Source organism: Dermochelys coriacea, chromosome 27 (assembly GCF_009764565.3).
Source record: "Dermochelys coriacea isolate rDerCor1 chromosome 27, rDerCor1.pri.v4, whole genome shotgun sequence".
NCBI lineage: Eukaryota > Metazoa > Chordata > Testudines > Dermochelyidae > Dermochelys > Dermochelys coriacea.
The window spans coordinates 9,053,428-9,069,563 of record NC_050094.1 but is presented as its reverse complement, the minus strand read 5'-3'; the positions used below and the strand labels follow the sequence as shown (position 1 = coordinate 9,069,563).

Genomic DNA, 16,136 nt, shown 5'->3' with positions numbered 1-16,136 from the left:
CGTCTGCCTCCTGGTCACATAAGTACCTCTGTCAATGATGTGTATGCAGGTTGGTGAATGTCAAGGAGAGGGGCTCAGTTTCTCCCCTCTTCTTGTATGTGGGCATTGGCCCAACTCTTGTCCAACCAAGTCTCCATGATGTATTGGAAGCAGTACGGCCTATAGCCCAGAGCAGGGGGAGCCAGAAGACCCAAGTTCTATTCCTGGTTCTACCATTGAGCTCAGGCAAGTCATTTCCCCTCTGTGCCTCTTTTCCCTCCCTTGGTCTGTCTAGACTATATGCTCTGTGGGGGCAGGGCTGTCTCCTACTATGTGCATGTGCAGCACCTACCACAATAGGGCGCTGAGCCAGGATAGCGTAGATCTCAAAGGACTTTACAAGGAGATCACTATCCCCCCTTGTACAAATGGGGAAACTGAGGCATGGGGCACACTGTGACTTGTCCAAAGTCACCCAGCAGAACAGAGAATTGAACTCAGGTCTCCTGAGTCCCAGCCCAGTGCCCTACCCACTAGACCATGCTGCCGACAAGAACAAACAGGCAAGAGAACAAAGGCTGCCTTTAACGGGTGTCACACGGCGATCTTTATTTCTGAGCTGGGATCCCTTGAGGCAGCTGGGTAAGCAGCCCAAGAGTACTGGGCTCCAATAGGCAGGTGGCGATTGTTGATGAAGAAGTTCTGGGGTAGTGAATGGGCCACTCTAATCTTGATGGATGGGGATGGGGTGAAGCCGGGGACACAGAAAAGCCCCATCTCCTCCCAATACCACGGAGAGTCTGAGCCCTGCCATCTGCAGCCCTCATGCAATGCTGTTAGGACAGGTGGAATCCAGAGTAGGCCCCCATCAGAGGTATTATCTTGTCCCCGGCACTAGAGATGGCGGGTATCCTGCAGCCTCTCTCTGATGAATAGCTTGGCTCAGATAAGGGGGAAGCCACATGGGAAATGGGTTTGTCCTGTCTTCTCGCAAGTGTCTTTCTTGGGTTAAGACCGAAATAGCAGTGCTGCAGGCCAGGAGTGAGGGGTGGTGGCAGAACTGGGTGTGGGGACCCAGGGCGGGAATAGCAGGGGGCTGTGGGTTGGGAGTGAAGGGCCTGGGCAGCGCGGTGGTAGGGAGCCCAGGACTAGAACCGGATCTGTTGTGGATCAGGATTGCAATGGATCATCAGCTGGTTGGGAAATCTCATGCAGGCCCTGTCTGTACAGTCCTGCTTCTAGCTTTGCTGCTTTGCGGGGCTCCTTGCACAATAGCTGATGCTCACCCTGGTGCCCTCGTATCTGCCACAATCCCTGGGATGTGCCCAAAGTGCGTCCCCGATGTCCTAGGAAGAGCTGAGAACCCAGCGCTCCCGTTCAGCAGAGGTGCAGGCTGTGTCCATCCATCCTCCCCTCTCCCTCTTGGGTCAGAGACAACATGGCCATGAATGGCACCTGGGTTTTCTCCCCCTCTTCTGGCTTCCGTATGGGGAGCCCTAGACCCCCCCCATCCACCTGCAAACAGGGCTGAACACAGAGCAGGGGAGGGGAAAGGAAGAAGCCAGGGGTGAGAGGCTGGAGAATCCGGATGGAGGAGGCATTGGGTTGTGGGAGCGGATGGATGGGCTCCCACTCCTAGGGCTGAGGGAGGGGATCAGGCTCTGGTGAGCTGGGCCTTGGAGAGGCCTGAGATGAGAGAGGGGCAGGGCTGAGTAGGGGCCGCCCTGACAGACCCCAGGGGACGTAGCTGGCTGCAAAGGCGAATGTGAGCTGGAGATGGTGATGGCCGTGTAGGCTGAACGGGCTTTCCAACCAATGCAAGGGCTTGTCAGATGACATTGTGTCCACACGGGGATGGGAGGCGGGGAGAGAAAGGGGTGCAGCAGGGCTGAGAAGGGAGGAACCGTCCCGAAGAGCTGCTGGCCCCACCCTCCAGCTTGGGGACTCCAGAATCGCAGCCACCACCCTCTGTGGTACAGGCCATGTGTCCGTCCTAGTCAGTGGAACCAGTTGGGGAGCTTTTCTCGACACAGGGTGAGCTGAGCAACCAGCCAGGTTAGCTGGGACTCATTGGTGGCCCAGATCCCTCCGGCCCGATCCCCCGCCCTGGGCTTGGCCAAAGCAGCAGGGGGTTGTGTGTGGGGGTGGGGGGGAGAGCTGTGCACTAAACAAGTAGGCGGGTGGCAGGAGTAGCTTTGAAGCCCTTCCGTTCAGGTTCATATGCCGCGCCCATCCCCGTGGCGTCTGGGGCCCGTGGGCTAGGGCAGGCGGAGTGGGCCGCGACGGGAAGCTGCAGAACCCCGGCTGCTCTGCAGAACTGCCAGCTAAGCCGGTCTGCGGCAGGAGCAGCCCTGCCCTTTCCACACGCAGCCCTGCACCCAGGGTTGTGGGGTTTTGTTGCAGTGGTGGCTGCGCTTACAACATGCCTTTCACTTCAGGCAATGCTGCTTGGGCTCCCTCCTTGTGCACCCCTCCCTCCTTCCCCTGCCTCTCTCTCTCTCTCTCTCGCTTTTGCTGGCAGCCGGGCCCTCATAAAACGCAGTGTCTCCACTCTGTCTGCCCGCCTGCCAGCACACAGATCCCATTTGCACGCAGGCCTCAAACCATACTGCTCCGGAGAACCCAAGGGGCTCGCGTCTCAGCTTAACCCTTTGTCGCCCACATCTCCCTGGGCCAGGGCAGGCGCCTGGCCTCTGCAGAAAGGTGACGCAGTAGAGTTAGGAGGCATGTTGTTTTTGGCAGTGGAAAGACGGATCTAAGCGCGTATGGCTCTGTCATGAGAGGGCCAGTTGGGTTTTTTTTTTTTTAAAGAAGTGGCGGCTATTGCAGTGTCTGCGTGTCCCATGTGCTTCTGATTTTCCTACTCCTCCAGCAGGCTTCTTCTCTAGGTCAGATTGGCCTCTTTGCAGGAATGAAAGACGACCTGGGAAATAGATGCGAGGCAGAAACGACCTCTTAATGTCCCATCAGATCTGCGATCAGCCACCAGCAGGGGTGGTTTTGAGGGGAAGGGGGTGGCTCCTTTATAAGGAAGTGGTGAGGCTTATCCCAAATGCTGGGGAAATCCCCTTCTTTATAATTCCAGCATAGGCTTTGCTATCATTTTAGCTGGGAAAGCTAGGTAAGGCAGCTGATGGTTATCATGTGCGCAGATAATACGAGCAAAAGGGAACCCTGAAATCCAGTAGAGGGAATAACGCGAGGAGATGCAGGCCATGGACTTGGACAGATAAGTGTGTGTCAAAGCCGTGCAACTGCATGCTTTTGCAGATGGAGCCTCACCTATAAAGTCTGCAGCACTCCAGGTGTGCTTGTCCGCTCTGCAGGAGTTCCCTTCTGGTTGTGTTTCCAGCTACGTGCAAGCCAGGGTTAGAAATGTGGCGGGAGGAACAGCAATCATCTCTGGAATAGAGACCCAGCTTGCTGGGGAGAGATGAAGCAGTCCCGGACGGTGCTCTGATTCAGACAGGATCCCGGCAGATGCAGGCGGTGAGGGGGATGCACCAGGATTTTCAAAAGCGCTGATGATTTTCAGAAATGCCAGCTCCCCATTCCCTTGGCCTAGAAACTAATTAGCCAGGGAGCAGTAATGCAGCTAGTGGGCCAGCAAAGCAAACTGTGCAGTTATTCAAGCAAGGCCACACGTCAGTCAGGAGGGGGCAAAAGCAGAGGGGTCGGCTCTGTCAGGGTTGGAAGGACAGGCCAAGTGAGCAGAGAAGCACAAAGGCTGCGAGGCAGTGCGGCCTAGTGGGTCGGGAGGTGGACTGGGAGTCAGGAATCCTATTTACAGGAGGCGTCGGAGCAAGTCACTCCCCATCTCTGTCCCCCTGCTTCCCTTCCCGTCCAACCCTAGCAAGCTTGCAAGCTCCCTGCTTCCCACTACAGCGCCCTGCACGAAGGGGCCCCGATCTCCGTTCGGCTGCTGAAGGATGAATGGGCTGAAGGGAGGAGGTGACTGACTCCTGAAGCACCACGGTTGCCCGGCTATCTTTGTGTATCTCTCGTTCTGTGGGGCCTCTCCCCTGCTGTGCCCCTCTCGTTGGTCTTCCCCTTCCTGAGCTGCCCCAGGGCCTGACTCTCTGCCAGGAGCAGCGGCAGGCTGGGGTGAGCAGCACTTAGTCCCATGGGGCAAGGTGCTTGCCCCAGACGTGAGTCCTGACCCCAGCCCTCCTCCGGCTTGGAGGACAAACACGAGGCCTGGTCCACCTCTAGACGTTATGTAGCTTGTCTGTGTCATGTCAGTCATACTGACGTCCAGCTGCCTTGACCTTGTGCGGCCTCAAAGGCAGAGGGCCCGATTCTGCTCACAGGTACTGGGAAAGCTCCCGCGAGCTTCAGCCGGAGCTGGATGGGGCCTGAAATGGGCCCATAACTCAGCATTGCCACTAAAGCAACATGTATGGAAATCTGGGGGGCAAGGGAGAAATTGACCGGAGAAAGGAGGAGGGTTCAGTCTTCAATGCAATTTAAAAAACAAAACAAAAGAAAAGCTTTTCATAAACCACATATAGATGGCTCCCAGTGCGTGAATCGCGTGACAACCCGGCCGCCAGGCACGTTCAGCAGCTTGTCATGGGGATTTCGGAGCTCCCTGGCCTACTGGCTGATAGCTGCACCCCTGGCAAGTTCATTTAACATGTGCAGGGCACCAGTTCTGATTCTTGCTTGAGATCTGCTGCTTTAAGAGGGAGTCGGAGTACGCTGGGAAACAAGTGGGAGTGAGGTTAGAGGGAGCCAGCATCAAGGATGCCTGCACCATCTGGGTGGATGAGGAGGTTAGAGCAGCACCTAGTCAAAAATCAAGCCCCACGCTAGGAGGCGCTGTACAAACATGCAGCAAAACCTCCAGGTGTTCTTCAGAGAAGTGGGGCCTACTGGTTCAGGGGCTGGACTGGGACTCTGGGAACCTGGGTTCTGTTCCTGGCCGGCTGGGTGGTGTTGCACAAGTGACTTTGCTGCTCTGTGCCTCAGTTTCTGCATCTGCAAAAGGCCTTTGGAAAGTGCTTTGCGATCCACTGATGGAAAGTATTAGATTATAATGCTAATTATAAAGAGTTTAGTTGTTACAAACACCTTAGAGGGGAAGGGCGACGCATCACTGCTTTCCACTCTGGAAATGGCTCTGGCCACCTCTTGGTGGGACTTGGCTCTGTGTGGGACTTGTAGCATCTAATTTCAGGCACACCCACCTCGGGAGATGAAACCCTCTTTGATCAGCAGAGCTCCAGCTGCCTGCCCTGCCTGCCAGCAACTCATGCACCAGGCTAACGTCCAGAGTTGCCGGAGGTTTTGGCAGCACACCAGCATGGCCCTAAAGGGATACATCACGACAGGACTCCAAGCCACAAAGTATGGCCAGTATGTGACACATGGGTTTGGGGGAAGAGAGGCAAGCAAAACAGAATCTCTGCATTATGGCTGATTTCCCGTCCCCAAGGGAAGCTGGAGCATTAGTCAAACTCAGACGTAACATTTTAAACAAGGAACATAACTTTTAAAATGTCTTTCGCTAGTTAAAAGATGGCAGTGGAAGGAATAAAAAGCCTTCTGATTGGCCAAAATGCCTATGCATGTCCTCAAGGCCTCAGGCAAACTCAAGATGTCCAGATCCCACTAACCCCGCTAGTGTCCCATATGGATCAGCACTAGCTCTAATTCCCTGACACAATTACTCGTATCAATGCAGATGGTTGGGAAAGAGAATAAAATAATGAAGCAGTACTGCCAGCCCCAAACATTCAGAAATCATGAGTTAGCCCCCCCAAATATAATGAGATTTTAAAATGAATGCATGGGGGGGGTTTCCTTTATTTGCCATCTGCTGTAGGCGTCTTCAGATATCAGGGTTCCAAGTTTTTCTCTGCTGCCATCAGGGCTAGAAACTGTCACTGTTATTTCATGAAAGTCGAGATTGTCACATCATCACATGAATCCGGCAGCTGGGGCTTTAAGACAAACACTGAACAGTGTGCTAAAAATCACATGATTTGGTAACACACTGCGGAAGGCTCTGGCCTTTCCAGATAGGCTGAGCAAAGCAGCCAGAGCTCCCATTGACTATCACTGGTGTAAAGGGTGTTCAGTACCCCTGACAATCAGGCTGTAGGTGGCTTGGGGTGGGGACATGAAAAATGGAGTGCTTCCAAAACCGGAAACTGCTTTGGAATATTTGGGCCTCCACCTCTGCAAATCAGAGATCATCTCTTGCAAAGTGCTTCAGTGTCTTTGGAAGCAAGGTGCTATAGGTACAGTGGTGTAATAGGTAAAGCAACAATAATGAAGTGTTATTTACTCCTTCTCATAACACAAGAACTAGGGGCCACCAAATTAAATGAATAGGCAGCAGGTTTAAAACAAACAAAAGGAAGTCTTTCTTCACACAATACACAGTCAACCTGTGGAACTCCTTGCCAGAGGATGTTGTGAAGGCCAAGACTATAAAGGTTCAAAAAAGAATGAGATAAGTTCATGGAGGATAGGTCCATCAATGGCTATTCGCCAACATGGTGTCCCTAACCTCTGTTTGCCGGAAGCTGGGAATGGGTGACAGGGGATGGATCACTTGATGATGACCTGGTCTGTTCATTCCCTCTAGGGCACCTGGCATTGGCCACTGTTGGAAAACAGGACACTGGGCTAGGTGGACCTTTGGTCTCACTCAGTATGGCCGTTCTTATGTTCTTATGAAGCCCTTTTGTTTGCCTTTTGCTGGGGATCTGTAGCTCAGTGCCGCTGACGGTATTATTAAATTGTTGGGAGCCTTTTTGAAATGCAGCTCTCCTTGCATGATCCCGTCCTGGGCCCATTACCAATGCTCAGTGGGCTTTACAACCTAAAGCCGTGATTCTGCAAACGCTTACGTGCCTTTAAATCCATGACAATTTCCGTGGAACTCAGTGCGACTTTTGACACGTGTGGCGTTACGCACACATGCAGAGTGCCAGTTGAATGTCCCCCACCCCCATTTTACAGATATGAGGACTGATGCACAGAGATGTGAAACGCCTTACCCAAGGTCGCAGAGCGTCAATGTCAGAGCTGTGATTCCCAGCCTCCTCCTCACCATTAGAACCACAGCTCCCTATGAAGTTGTTGCTTACCAGCCATAGATATTATCTACAGCTTCCTTTAATGTGGCAGGATTTCTCCCTGCATGATTCCAGCCAGACGTACGGCTGCTGTTGAGGCTTCTACGGTCTCTCCTGGCTGGAATTCACTGAGAAGAAAATATAGGGAGAACCAAGCAATTCTGAGCAAATGAGAACATAGCTGCCTTTTGCACATTCGTTGTTTAATGCAATCTGCTTTGATTACTTTACATGCACTCCTGACCCCCATACACCCCCCAAAAATGGGTTGAGAGAAACTTACGGTCTCCAAAGAGTTTCTGCCAGGACACAATGGGTCAAACTTTCAAAAGAGCTCAGGGCCACATTGTCAAGGGCTCCTCACCCACCACTGGAGCCAGACCTTTAGAAGGGCTCAGCTCCCATTGGAGCTCTTATATGTCAGTTTTCCAAAGAGTCCAGCATGTTGGGGTACCGAGGGCATGGGAAATCCACAGGTGCTGGAATCGTTTGAAACTCCTGGCCAGCATGATCAGCAGAAGTTACCAAATCACCTTGAGTTTATTTAACAACCAATCGAACCTTCCTTTGGCCAAAGGAGACCGTGAGCTCCTAAGGGAAGAAGGAACTGAATTCAAGTTGGCTTGGAACAATGTGTGCAAGTAGTTCACCAAGAAAACACCCATCTCTGGCCTGGGGAGAGTGGGTTCTGGGACTGATCCTTTACTGGTTTGTAACTGCTGCAGTCATATACACCTGTGCGAAGTGGGAGCTTGGATAACACAAGTTGCAAGGCCAGAGAGTATCAGGTTCTTGGTCTCCAGCCCAAATGGTGCAGGTCCATCAACCTGCTCTCAGTTTGTCTACATATGATTATTCAGTCCTGGCTTTCACCCACTATTACCAATGAGTGCTCAGATCTGCCTGCAGGGAGGTCCCATGGGGAGAGAGAGAGAGTGTGTGTGTGTGTGTGTGTGTTGGGGGCATGTTTTCAATGACCATTCACTCCTGAACACTTCCCCGCTCTTGCTGACTTTTTGACTGACTACATCTGTGCCCTGAAGAGGTCACCTTCTCCAGGAGAGGGGCAGAGGAGGGAAATCAGCTTCTGTTCATTTAGGACTTGCTCCAACTTTGTTAAAGGCCCCGATCTGGCATACATGTTTCACTTTAAACACAGGAGAAGCTCATTAAAGTCAATGGGGGACTGGGCACATGCGTAAAGTTAAGCACTTACTTATGTGTTTGCAGGATCAGGGCCAAATTCAATAGATTTATAGAGGTTTAAAAGCCAGAAGGGGACCATTAAATCATCTGGTCTGATCTCCTGTGTAACGTGGGCTGAAGATGTTTACTCAATTGCTCCTGTATTGAGCTTAATAACTGGTGATAGACTTTCAGCAGCACTTGGGTTGGACTCTCGACCTCATCCTCTTCCAAACCAAATTATATTACCGGTCCCCTAAGGAGGATGTTATCCAACTCTATACTTCACAGCTATGAGAACTCTTTCTAGAGGCCAGAACTTTATTTTTTTCGGTCTCCTTTTCACAGAGATTAAAAAAACCAAATTGGACCATCTTAAATTCAAAGTATTTTTATTAACACGGTATATACAGTTTTGTCCACTAACAAAGCAGAAAGGATGTTGGAACAAAGCCCTGACTCTAGAGGGAGCTCTCTTCTCCCCCCCCCCCCAAGCCAGGTTAAAGAAAACTCTTGTTTTGGTCAACTTTATACACATGAACCCTCTGTATGTGTTCTTTTCCCCTCATCTGCTCTTATTTATACAAAGCAACATAAATAGGAACCCTGGGACTGTACAACACACACGAGAACGCTTCTTAAAACGGCAGCTTTTAAAAAAAAATACAATTATTTTTTTAAAAAATATCCGAGATTTTTTTTTCCCTTTTTGGTTGTTGTTTTGTCAAAAAAATAGACATTCTACTTTGACATGAGCTTAACTGACGTGCGGAGAAAACGTAAACCATTAATAGGCTCATTTCCCATTTCAAAATAACTTAAATCGTTCCTGAAACACTTCAAATATTTTTTTGCATTTTTTTTAAAACAACCTCTGTTTATTTTCTGAGAATCCTAACAGAAGGTCAGATTCGCAACTGGCGTAAATCAGTGTGACTTCCATTGATATCAATGCTGATTTATACCAGTTGAGAATCTGGCCCGGAAGGGCAAAATTCTCCTCTAATCTTGCAGTAACTCTGGATTTACACTGGTATAACTGAGATCAGAATCTGGCCCTCATCCAGTACGGAGATTTTGGAACTCCAGTTTGCACCAGCCAAAATTCTTCTCTGTAAACCTGAAGTAACACTGGTGTAGAGCAAGATTTACACTGGTGTAAACGAGATCAGAATTTAACCCTTCCCCACTGCTAGGCTTTTGGTCCTCTCTAACAGTGGTCCCTTCAATAATGTTATTAAATGTTTCTATAGTGTCCAGTTCTGTACAATAGACATATCTAAGAATTGACTTTATTTATTTAGAATATATAGAATTTTTTTAAAAGACAACAAAGTGTGGCACCTCTTATTGCATTTTTCTTTTTAGCTTAAATTGTGCTTTCATCTCCAGTCTGACCCTTGTAAGGGTGGATGACAGGGAAGACGCAGAGACAATTACTTTTCCTTCTCTATCATCTGGGCGTGATGAAAAATCCTACCCTGATGTGGATGAAGCCAAGTGGTTTTTTGAAGTCCCGCCAGCTGAGATGTTCTTCCAGAGTCCTCAAGGAGACACCCCACAAACAGCTCACCCGGGAAGGTAAAAAAACCAGTTGTGCTGTTTTTGAACGCTTGGAGACAAGCGGTGTCTCTTGGCCTCTGTCCAGATGAGAGGTGAGTCTCTGGCAGAGAGCTCCAGATGGAAGAATCTTCCCATTCACTGTGCCTGGTGGTGGTGGCTGGGATGGTGGTGCAGTGGGGCCGGGGACCCCGTAGAAAGTAGGGGTGGGGTGAAAAGGAATTGGCAATTCTGAATCTTTACCGAAAAATAAAAATCCAAAACCTCTTCCCCAACCCTGCCCCACCTGCCCGCCACCACTCCTGCCTCGCTTGTGGATCGTCCTCTGATCGTTTTAACCCTTTGCAGCTCTGCTGGTCCTGAGACGGGCTGGAATGTTTGTGTGTGTCTGCCATTGTCCTGGAAACAAACCCACGTTTTAAGAAGGGTCTGGCCGCGACGGTGACAATTTTCTCTCTTGCTCCCCTGGTCCAAGGAGGCTGGAGGTTAGTACACGGCCCCTGGATTGGGAGGCGGCCCGGGAGGTGTATGATGCATGGTGTTAGTGGGCAAAGCCTGATGCGGTAAGTGAGGTCCACTAAGGTTCTGGTGGTGGTACCAGGGGTTGTGCTGCTCCTCCATGTAGCTTGGGGAAGAACTGTAGGGGAGCTGCTGGGGGAGCTGGTTCCTGCTGGAGGGGTTGCTGTGAGAGTTACTGTCCCAGAGGGCAGGAGAAGGTGGAGAATTGCAGGCCATCGAGTCGCTGTTATTGGGGCTGTGTTCCAAAGGTACTTCCCCGTTTTTGTAGAGCTTCTTGAACTTGGATCTCCGGTTCTGGAACCAGATTTTCACCTAGAGAAGGAAGGAAGGGAGGGAAGTGTGACTTTCTGGGTCCCTTTTACGTACATGGTCAATACACCACCGAAGGGAGGCAGAGGGGACGGGGGACAAATGGAGTGGCACGTGAACAGAAATGTCACCGCATGGGCAGATTTGCTTCTCTGTTTAGCCTAAGGTGCAGGGAGGGGTTTGTCCCCAAAACAGGTTGTTGCTTTGACAGCTAATGACGAGTTCCTTTGGACATTTATAAGTGGCCCTGTTGCTACAAAAGTCACCAGGCCAGGCAGGACAGTGACGAAACGGGGACTGGGGCAAACCTGATGGGGTTCATTTCAAATACTTGAGCGGGTTCCTGTTCCACTTAAAGAGCTGCCGGGGAGGGGAGGAGACAAAGAGAGAAATTGAGGGGTGGTGAGCAAGAAGACGGGTGAGATGGGGAAGGCAGATGAATCCAATGTGACAGGGAGAACCAGGAAAGAGAAGATAGAACAGCCAATAAAGAGCCAAAGGAGCGTAGTGTCCGTGTTGCCAAATTTCACAATATCTGGTGTTTCTGTAAAGCCCCAGCTCCTCGCATCCTGTGATTAGGTGAGCACCTCCACTCTCATTTAAAAATAAAGTTTCTAGCCCTCAAGGTGGCAGAGAAAAACCTGACAACATGACCTGACTGTTCATGACAGGCTCAAAACACCCCGAAATAATGCTTACGAGAAATCTCATGAGTTTTAAGAGGATCTTGTGATTTTGGGAGAGGCCTGGCTCATGATTTCTGAACACTTGGAGTTAGCACTACTGTAATATTTATGCTGTATAGGGAATATCCACACCTTATGCCATATATGGGGCACTCAGCCTCAATTTAAGGGGATCTTTCATGCACAATACACACCCTTAAGAAAAGCACAGAAATCATAAATCCCCCTGGTAACCCAAGGGAATAAATTAGAGTGCAAACACAAGCTAGCATTTTAGCACCCCTGAAAAGCACTGCTTTCCAGTCCAGCTCCTGTCGGGCTCGTGTGTGCCTCATTAAAGCTTTTCTGGAGTTTCCTTTGTTTCCAGAGACAAAAAGCAACTTGCAGAGCAGAATCTCCAACCACATTAAAATAAACAAACCAACAACAACAACAAAAAAACCCTAACAAATCAAACCCCTTTTAAAGAAGGGAATCAAAAAGAAACAGCTCCCTATCATGTCGCAATCACTCAAAGGGTGTAAGGCCCTTATGGCACAGAACATCTGCTCTTGGGCTAACAGCCCACGGAAACACGCTGACCTGGAACTTTATTTAGATCTGGGCAATTAAAAGTCAGCCTGTTGTCACCATCTATGACCAACCCTGCATTCCTAACTCCAGAGATGCTCCTGTTGACATCATCAGAAGCCCAGCCTGTAAGGGACTGCAGAAGCAGCCCTTTACGCAGATCGCCACTTGTTATGGGTGGGGCTGGATGTGACCCTCCTCAGAGTTTGGAGGTGTTCCAATTTTCGGGTGAGGGATGAGGGGGATTCACTCATCTCAGATCTGGAGGTGGGGGGAAGCTGTTCAGACTCCTTTCTATTAATCTTTCCCTTTACAACACCTCCCCCTCCTGCCCCCCCCTCCCCCAGATACTGTAGCATTCTAATGTGATGGTGAAGTAAGGATAGAGGGGTTGGGGATAATCTCTTTTGGACTCCACTATTTCAGGCTTAAACTTTCTATCAATGGAACTGAGGACCCTAAACACCTTTGAGGTTCTGGGCCTAATATATTAAAAGACTCTTTAAAAAAACAAAACAAAAACCCTCACCTGCAAGAGCTTGAGCATATTCACAAGTGCAACACGCACACAAATAAATGAGTTCTTGGACCCCTGACTCCGGTCTCTACACTAGATTACCCCTAACTAAAACCCCACTGACCCCACTGGACCCTGTTAGCATCCACAGCCCAAAGGCTGCTCTGATATAAATTAGTGGTTGAATTCTGAAGAGACATAAAAAAAAAATCCAGACAGGACCCAAAGATCCATCACTGCCCAAAGAGAGGAAGGGATACTTCTTCCTGGTTTTCTAGACCAGTGGTTCTCAACCTGTCGTCCGCAGATGTCTAAGGAGTCCACGAAAGGTTGCCGCTATGAGCCCTGGGGGTCCTCCAACTATGTCTAAGATTTCCAAAATGGGTTCGCACCTCCACTTGAAATTTTGTAGGGGTCCGCAAACGAAAAAAGGTTGAGAACCACTGAACTAGACTCTTCGGCCCACTTAGCCAAACTGTGCTGGGAATCCAGTGAGTAGACACAATGGGGAAGGAACTCCGAATTGAAGTTGGTTCTATGCACTTGATCCGAATCAGTGAGCTATAGATTGGGCCCTGAACCTTTAAGCGCTGATCATCTTTGGGGAGGGGGAAAAATCTCCCCCAATGGGGGAGAAACAAAACCAATCCATTTTCATTTATCTGGGCCCAATTGGGATGGCTGGGGTAAATCAGGAGTAACCCTAAAGTCAATGCATTGACACTGGTGAGCGCAAAGAGGATTGGGACTCTCTTTGCCCACATGGTTGAGCAAGCAGTAGGAAATGTATCCAAATGCCTAAAGAAAACCCACCTTTTTGTTCCCACTGTCTCAGACAGCCGGCTCCTCCACAATGGGTCCCTGTCTAATTGTGTAAGTGCTTTAATCTAAGCCCACTAAACCCAGGGGCTGTACAGAGTTGGCAACTCTCTCTTGCTCCCCCCCGCACAGAGGGGAAAAGTTTGGTATTTTTTATTCTTTTTGAAGTTACCTGCGTCTGAGTCAGCCCCAACTGAGCAGCCAGCTCGGCTCTCTCGGGCAGAGCTAGATACTGAGCCTTTTGGAATCTCCTCTGCAGAGCCGCCAGCTGGTAGCTGGAGTAAATGGTTCTGGGCTTTCGGATCTTTTTGGGTTTCCCGTTGACCATCCTCACCTCCGGTTCTGGTTCTTCCTTCACTGAGACTGGAAGTGAAAAGGGAACATGTTGGAATCTCAGCAGCTGATTTGCCCCCACCCAGAATGTTGTAAAAAACAACCCAAGTCTTTGGAGGTGGTTTCTGACCCTTTTCCCTGCTGGGGAGAGACAAGGAGGGTGGGGTGGGATTTAAGGGTGACCAGATGTCCCAATTTTATAAGGATAGTCCCGATTTTGGGGTTTTTTTTCTTATATAGGCTCCTATTACCCCCCATCCCCGTCCCGATTTTTCACATTTGCTGTTTGGTCACCCTAGATTTAAGCCTCCATCTAGTAAACCTCACCTCCCAGATGCCAAACCCCAAGGCTGTGGTGCTAGAAGTGACCCAGGAACCTGAATTGTATGTATGGCGAGTGAAAACAATTGTAGAGGAGTTAAGGGCTGATTACTTGGAGAAGTCGCTGTACAGACTCCAGGTAAAAGCTTTCAGAAGCACAGCAAGAATGGAGTATTTGGGGGGTTATTCTTTGGCATGCAAGGTCTTTCATTTCTCGCCCTCCCCCTTTGTGTTTTTTTCTCTCTCTCTTTGGTGCGTTTTTCTCTTCCTTTCTCTCTCTCTCTCTTCCTTTGGTACATTCTGTCTTGCCTTTTCCCTCTCCTGTCCCTGGCCACCTCTTCCTATGGCTCCATTTCACTAGCTCCCCAAACTCCCAGCTCACCCCAGCCTGCCTGTTTTTCTGCCAGGGGCTCCCCACCTGGTTCTGATCTGCTGGAAACCAACTGGTTCTCAGAGTTGGCCCTTCTCTTCCTCTCCGAGCCCGTAGGGTGGGTTGTGACAAGCCTGTCTCTAAAGCAGCCTCAGGTCCCAGCTGCCTGGATGTTTCCCAAGCTTTATTTTTTGGGGGTGGGGGTAGAATTGTTCAGTAAGTGGAAATCAGGGCAGGATCGATTTCTCCCCTCCCCGCGTCCCTTTCTTTTAGGGCAGCAGATTCTAGGCTTCTCTGAGCTTCCTACTTTCCTATAATCCCCCAGCACCTCAGACTCGCTTTAAAAACTACAAGATTATTCACAAATAAAACACTTTCCCACCCATATTCCCCTCCCCCAGAGCTGCTACCTAACTATTATCTTCCTGTCCAGTCATGGCATGGGTCATTCTCTCTACTCCAGCAGCCTGGGCTGGAAAGAGAGACGACCTATCCCCCCTGCCCCCCCAAAATGGTTCTCCTTTTCCATCAACTAACCTGAGTCGTCCTGAAGTTTCTTAAGATTTCAGGGGCAAAGGTGAGTGGGAGAGAGCTGTGGGGGTTGGAGATTGGGAAGGGTAAATAGCCACCCTGACTGGTGGCACAGAAAATAAAGGTCAGGAATTTGCCAGAAACAAAAGGAGGGAGAGTGTGTGGGTGGGTGCAAAAAGTAATCTTTTAAATCAGAGCCAGATTTCAGAAAGTTGTGCGTCCAAACCTGGATCTAGCAAACAAGCCCCCCACCCTCAGCAACTCCCTCCCTCTCACCACCCCACTTTTGTGTGATTCAAGAGGCAGTCTCCTGTGTGTGTGTGTGTGTGTGTGTGTGTGTGTGATATTGACAAGAACTCTCCTCTCATTCATATACACAGGCGGGGCGGCAGGGAGGAAGAGCTGTTGCTGACTCCAAGAAGTGACTCCTTTCCATACCACCACCCCCATCTCCAGACATCCACCCACCCTACCCCCATGCCCCTGGATCACTAGGTTCGGGGGGCTCCTTACCTGATTCCTGGGCCGGCAGCTGCTGCTCCCTCAAATGCCCATACTGCCTGTAAGAGGGGCTGTAAGGGTACTCTGCCTTGGTGGGGTAAGTCCCAGCCCCCGTGAGCCCATTGAGGCCGAACTGGTGGTGGTAGGAGTAGTGGTTGACGGGCTGGCTGTAGGGCTGGCTGGGGTAGTAGTCGTGCTGGTTGTGGGGGGCGCTGTAGTAGCCCAGGTCGGTGACCGAGGACTCGGGCAAGGTGGGGGAATCCTTGGAGCAGCTCAGGGAGCTGGAGAGGTCGGTCAGGATGCTGGTGATCTTCTTATCAAAGGAGCCACTCATGGTGCAGCAGGAGGCAGGGGCAGGTGGGATCCGCTCCCTTCCCCTGGCCAGAGCCTCTGGACAAGCACAAGATCCGCTGGGGCGTGTGTGTGGGTCTCTGTCTCTCCCCAAAGGAGTCAGGCGAGCATGCCTCCTCCAGGCCAGCCGCTGAGAGCTCCACGGGCGGCAGCTGCTACGAGGCGACTAAGCAAAACTCCCCAGCCCAGCCAGCCTGCTTCAAGCCTTTAATTATGGTGCAGGGCAGGGTGGATGCTGCGCGCCGATTGGCTCCAGAAATATTGCCTGGGAGGCAAAACAGACTCTTTTCTTTTCTTTTCTTTTCTTTTCCTTTTTTTTTTTTTTTTGCAACAACAAAGAGTGGGTGAAAAAAAAAAATCCAAGCTCTCAGCCGCCCTGTCAGCCGAACCCCTGCAGGGAGGCAGGGGGCAGCTGCTGGGCCGCAATTCCAGATCTGGGGCTATAGGGGGAGAGTGTCTATAGGGGTATAAGTGCCTGGGGGTCCAGAGGGATATAT

General features: G+C 50.5%; 1 protein-coding gene across 1 annotated transcript; it reads right to left on the bottom strand.

Annotated features, from left to right (window-relative positions):
• Positions 1-8,628: 8,628 nt before the first annotated feature.
• On the bottom strand, positions 8,629-15,837 carry DLX3 (distal-less homeobox 3). The gene is made up of 3 exons (XM_038385781.2): positions 15,301-15,837; positions 13,405-13,595; positions 8,629-10,643 (listed from the first exon to the last, which is right to left on the bottom strand). Exons 1-3 carry the CDS (start codon positions 15,620-15,622, stop codon positions 10,299-10,301), a joined length of 858 nt encoding a protein of 285 aa, XP_038241709.1. The 5' UTR covers positions 15,623-15,837; the 3' UTR covers positions 8,629-10,298.
• Positions 15,838-16,136: the final 299 nt, after the last annotated feature.

Coding starts and splice junctions, on each gene's coding strand:
- DLX3 (XM_038385781.2), bottom strand. CDS start 15,622: ATGAGTGGCTCCTTTGATAAGAAGATCACCAGCATCCTGACCGACCTC. Junction 13,596..15,300: donor GCTGCCGGCCCAGGAATCAG/GTAAGGAGCCCC, acceptor TTTCACTTCCAG/TCTCAGTGAAGGAAGAACCA. Junction 10,644..13,404: donor TGGGGCTGACTCAGACGCAG/GTAACTTCAAAA, acceptor TTCCTTCTCTAG/GTGAAAATCTGGTTCCAGAA.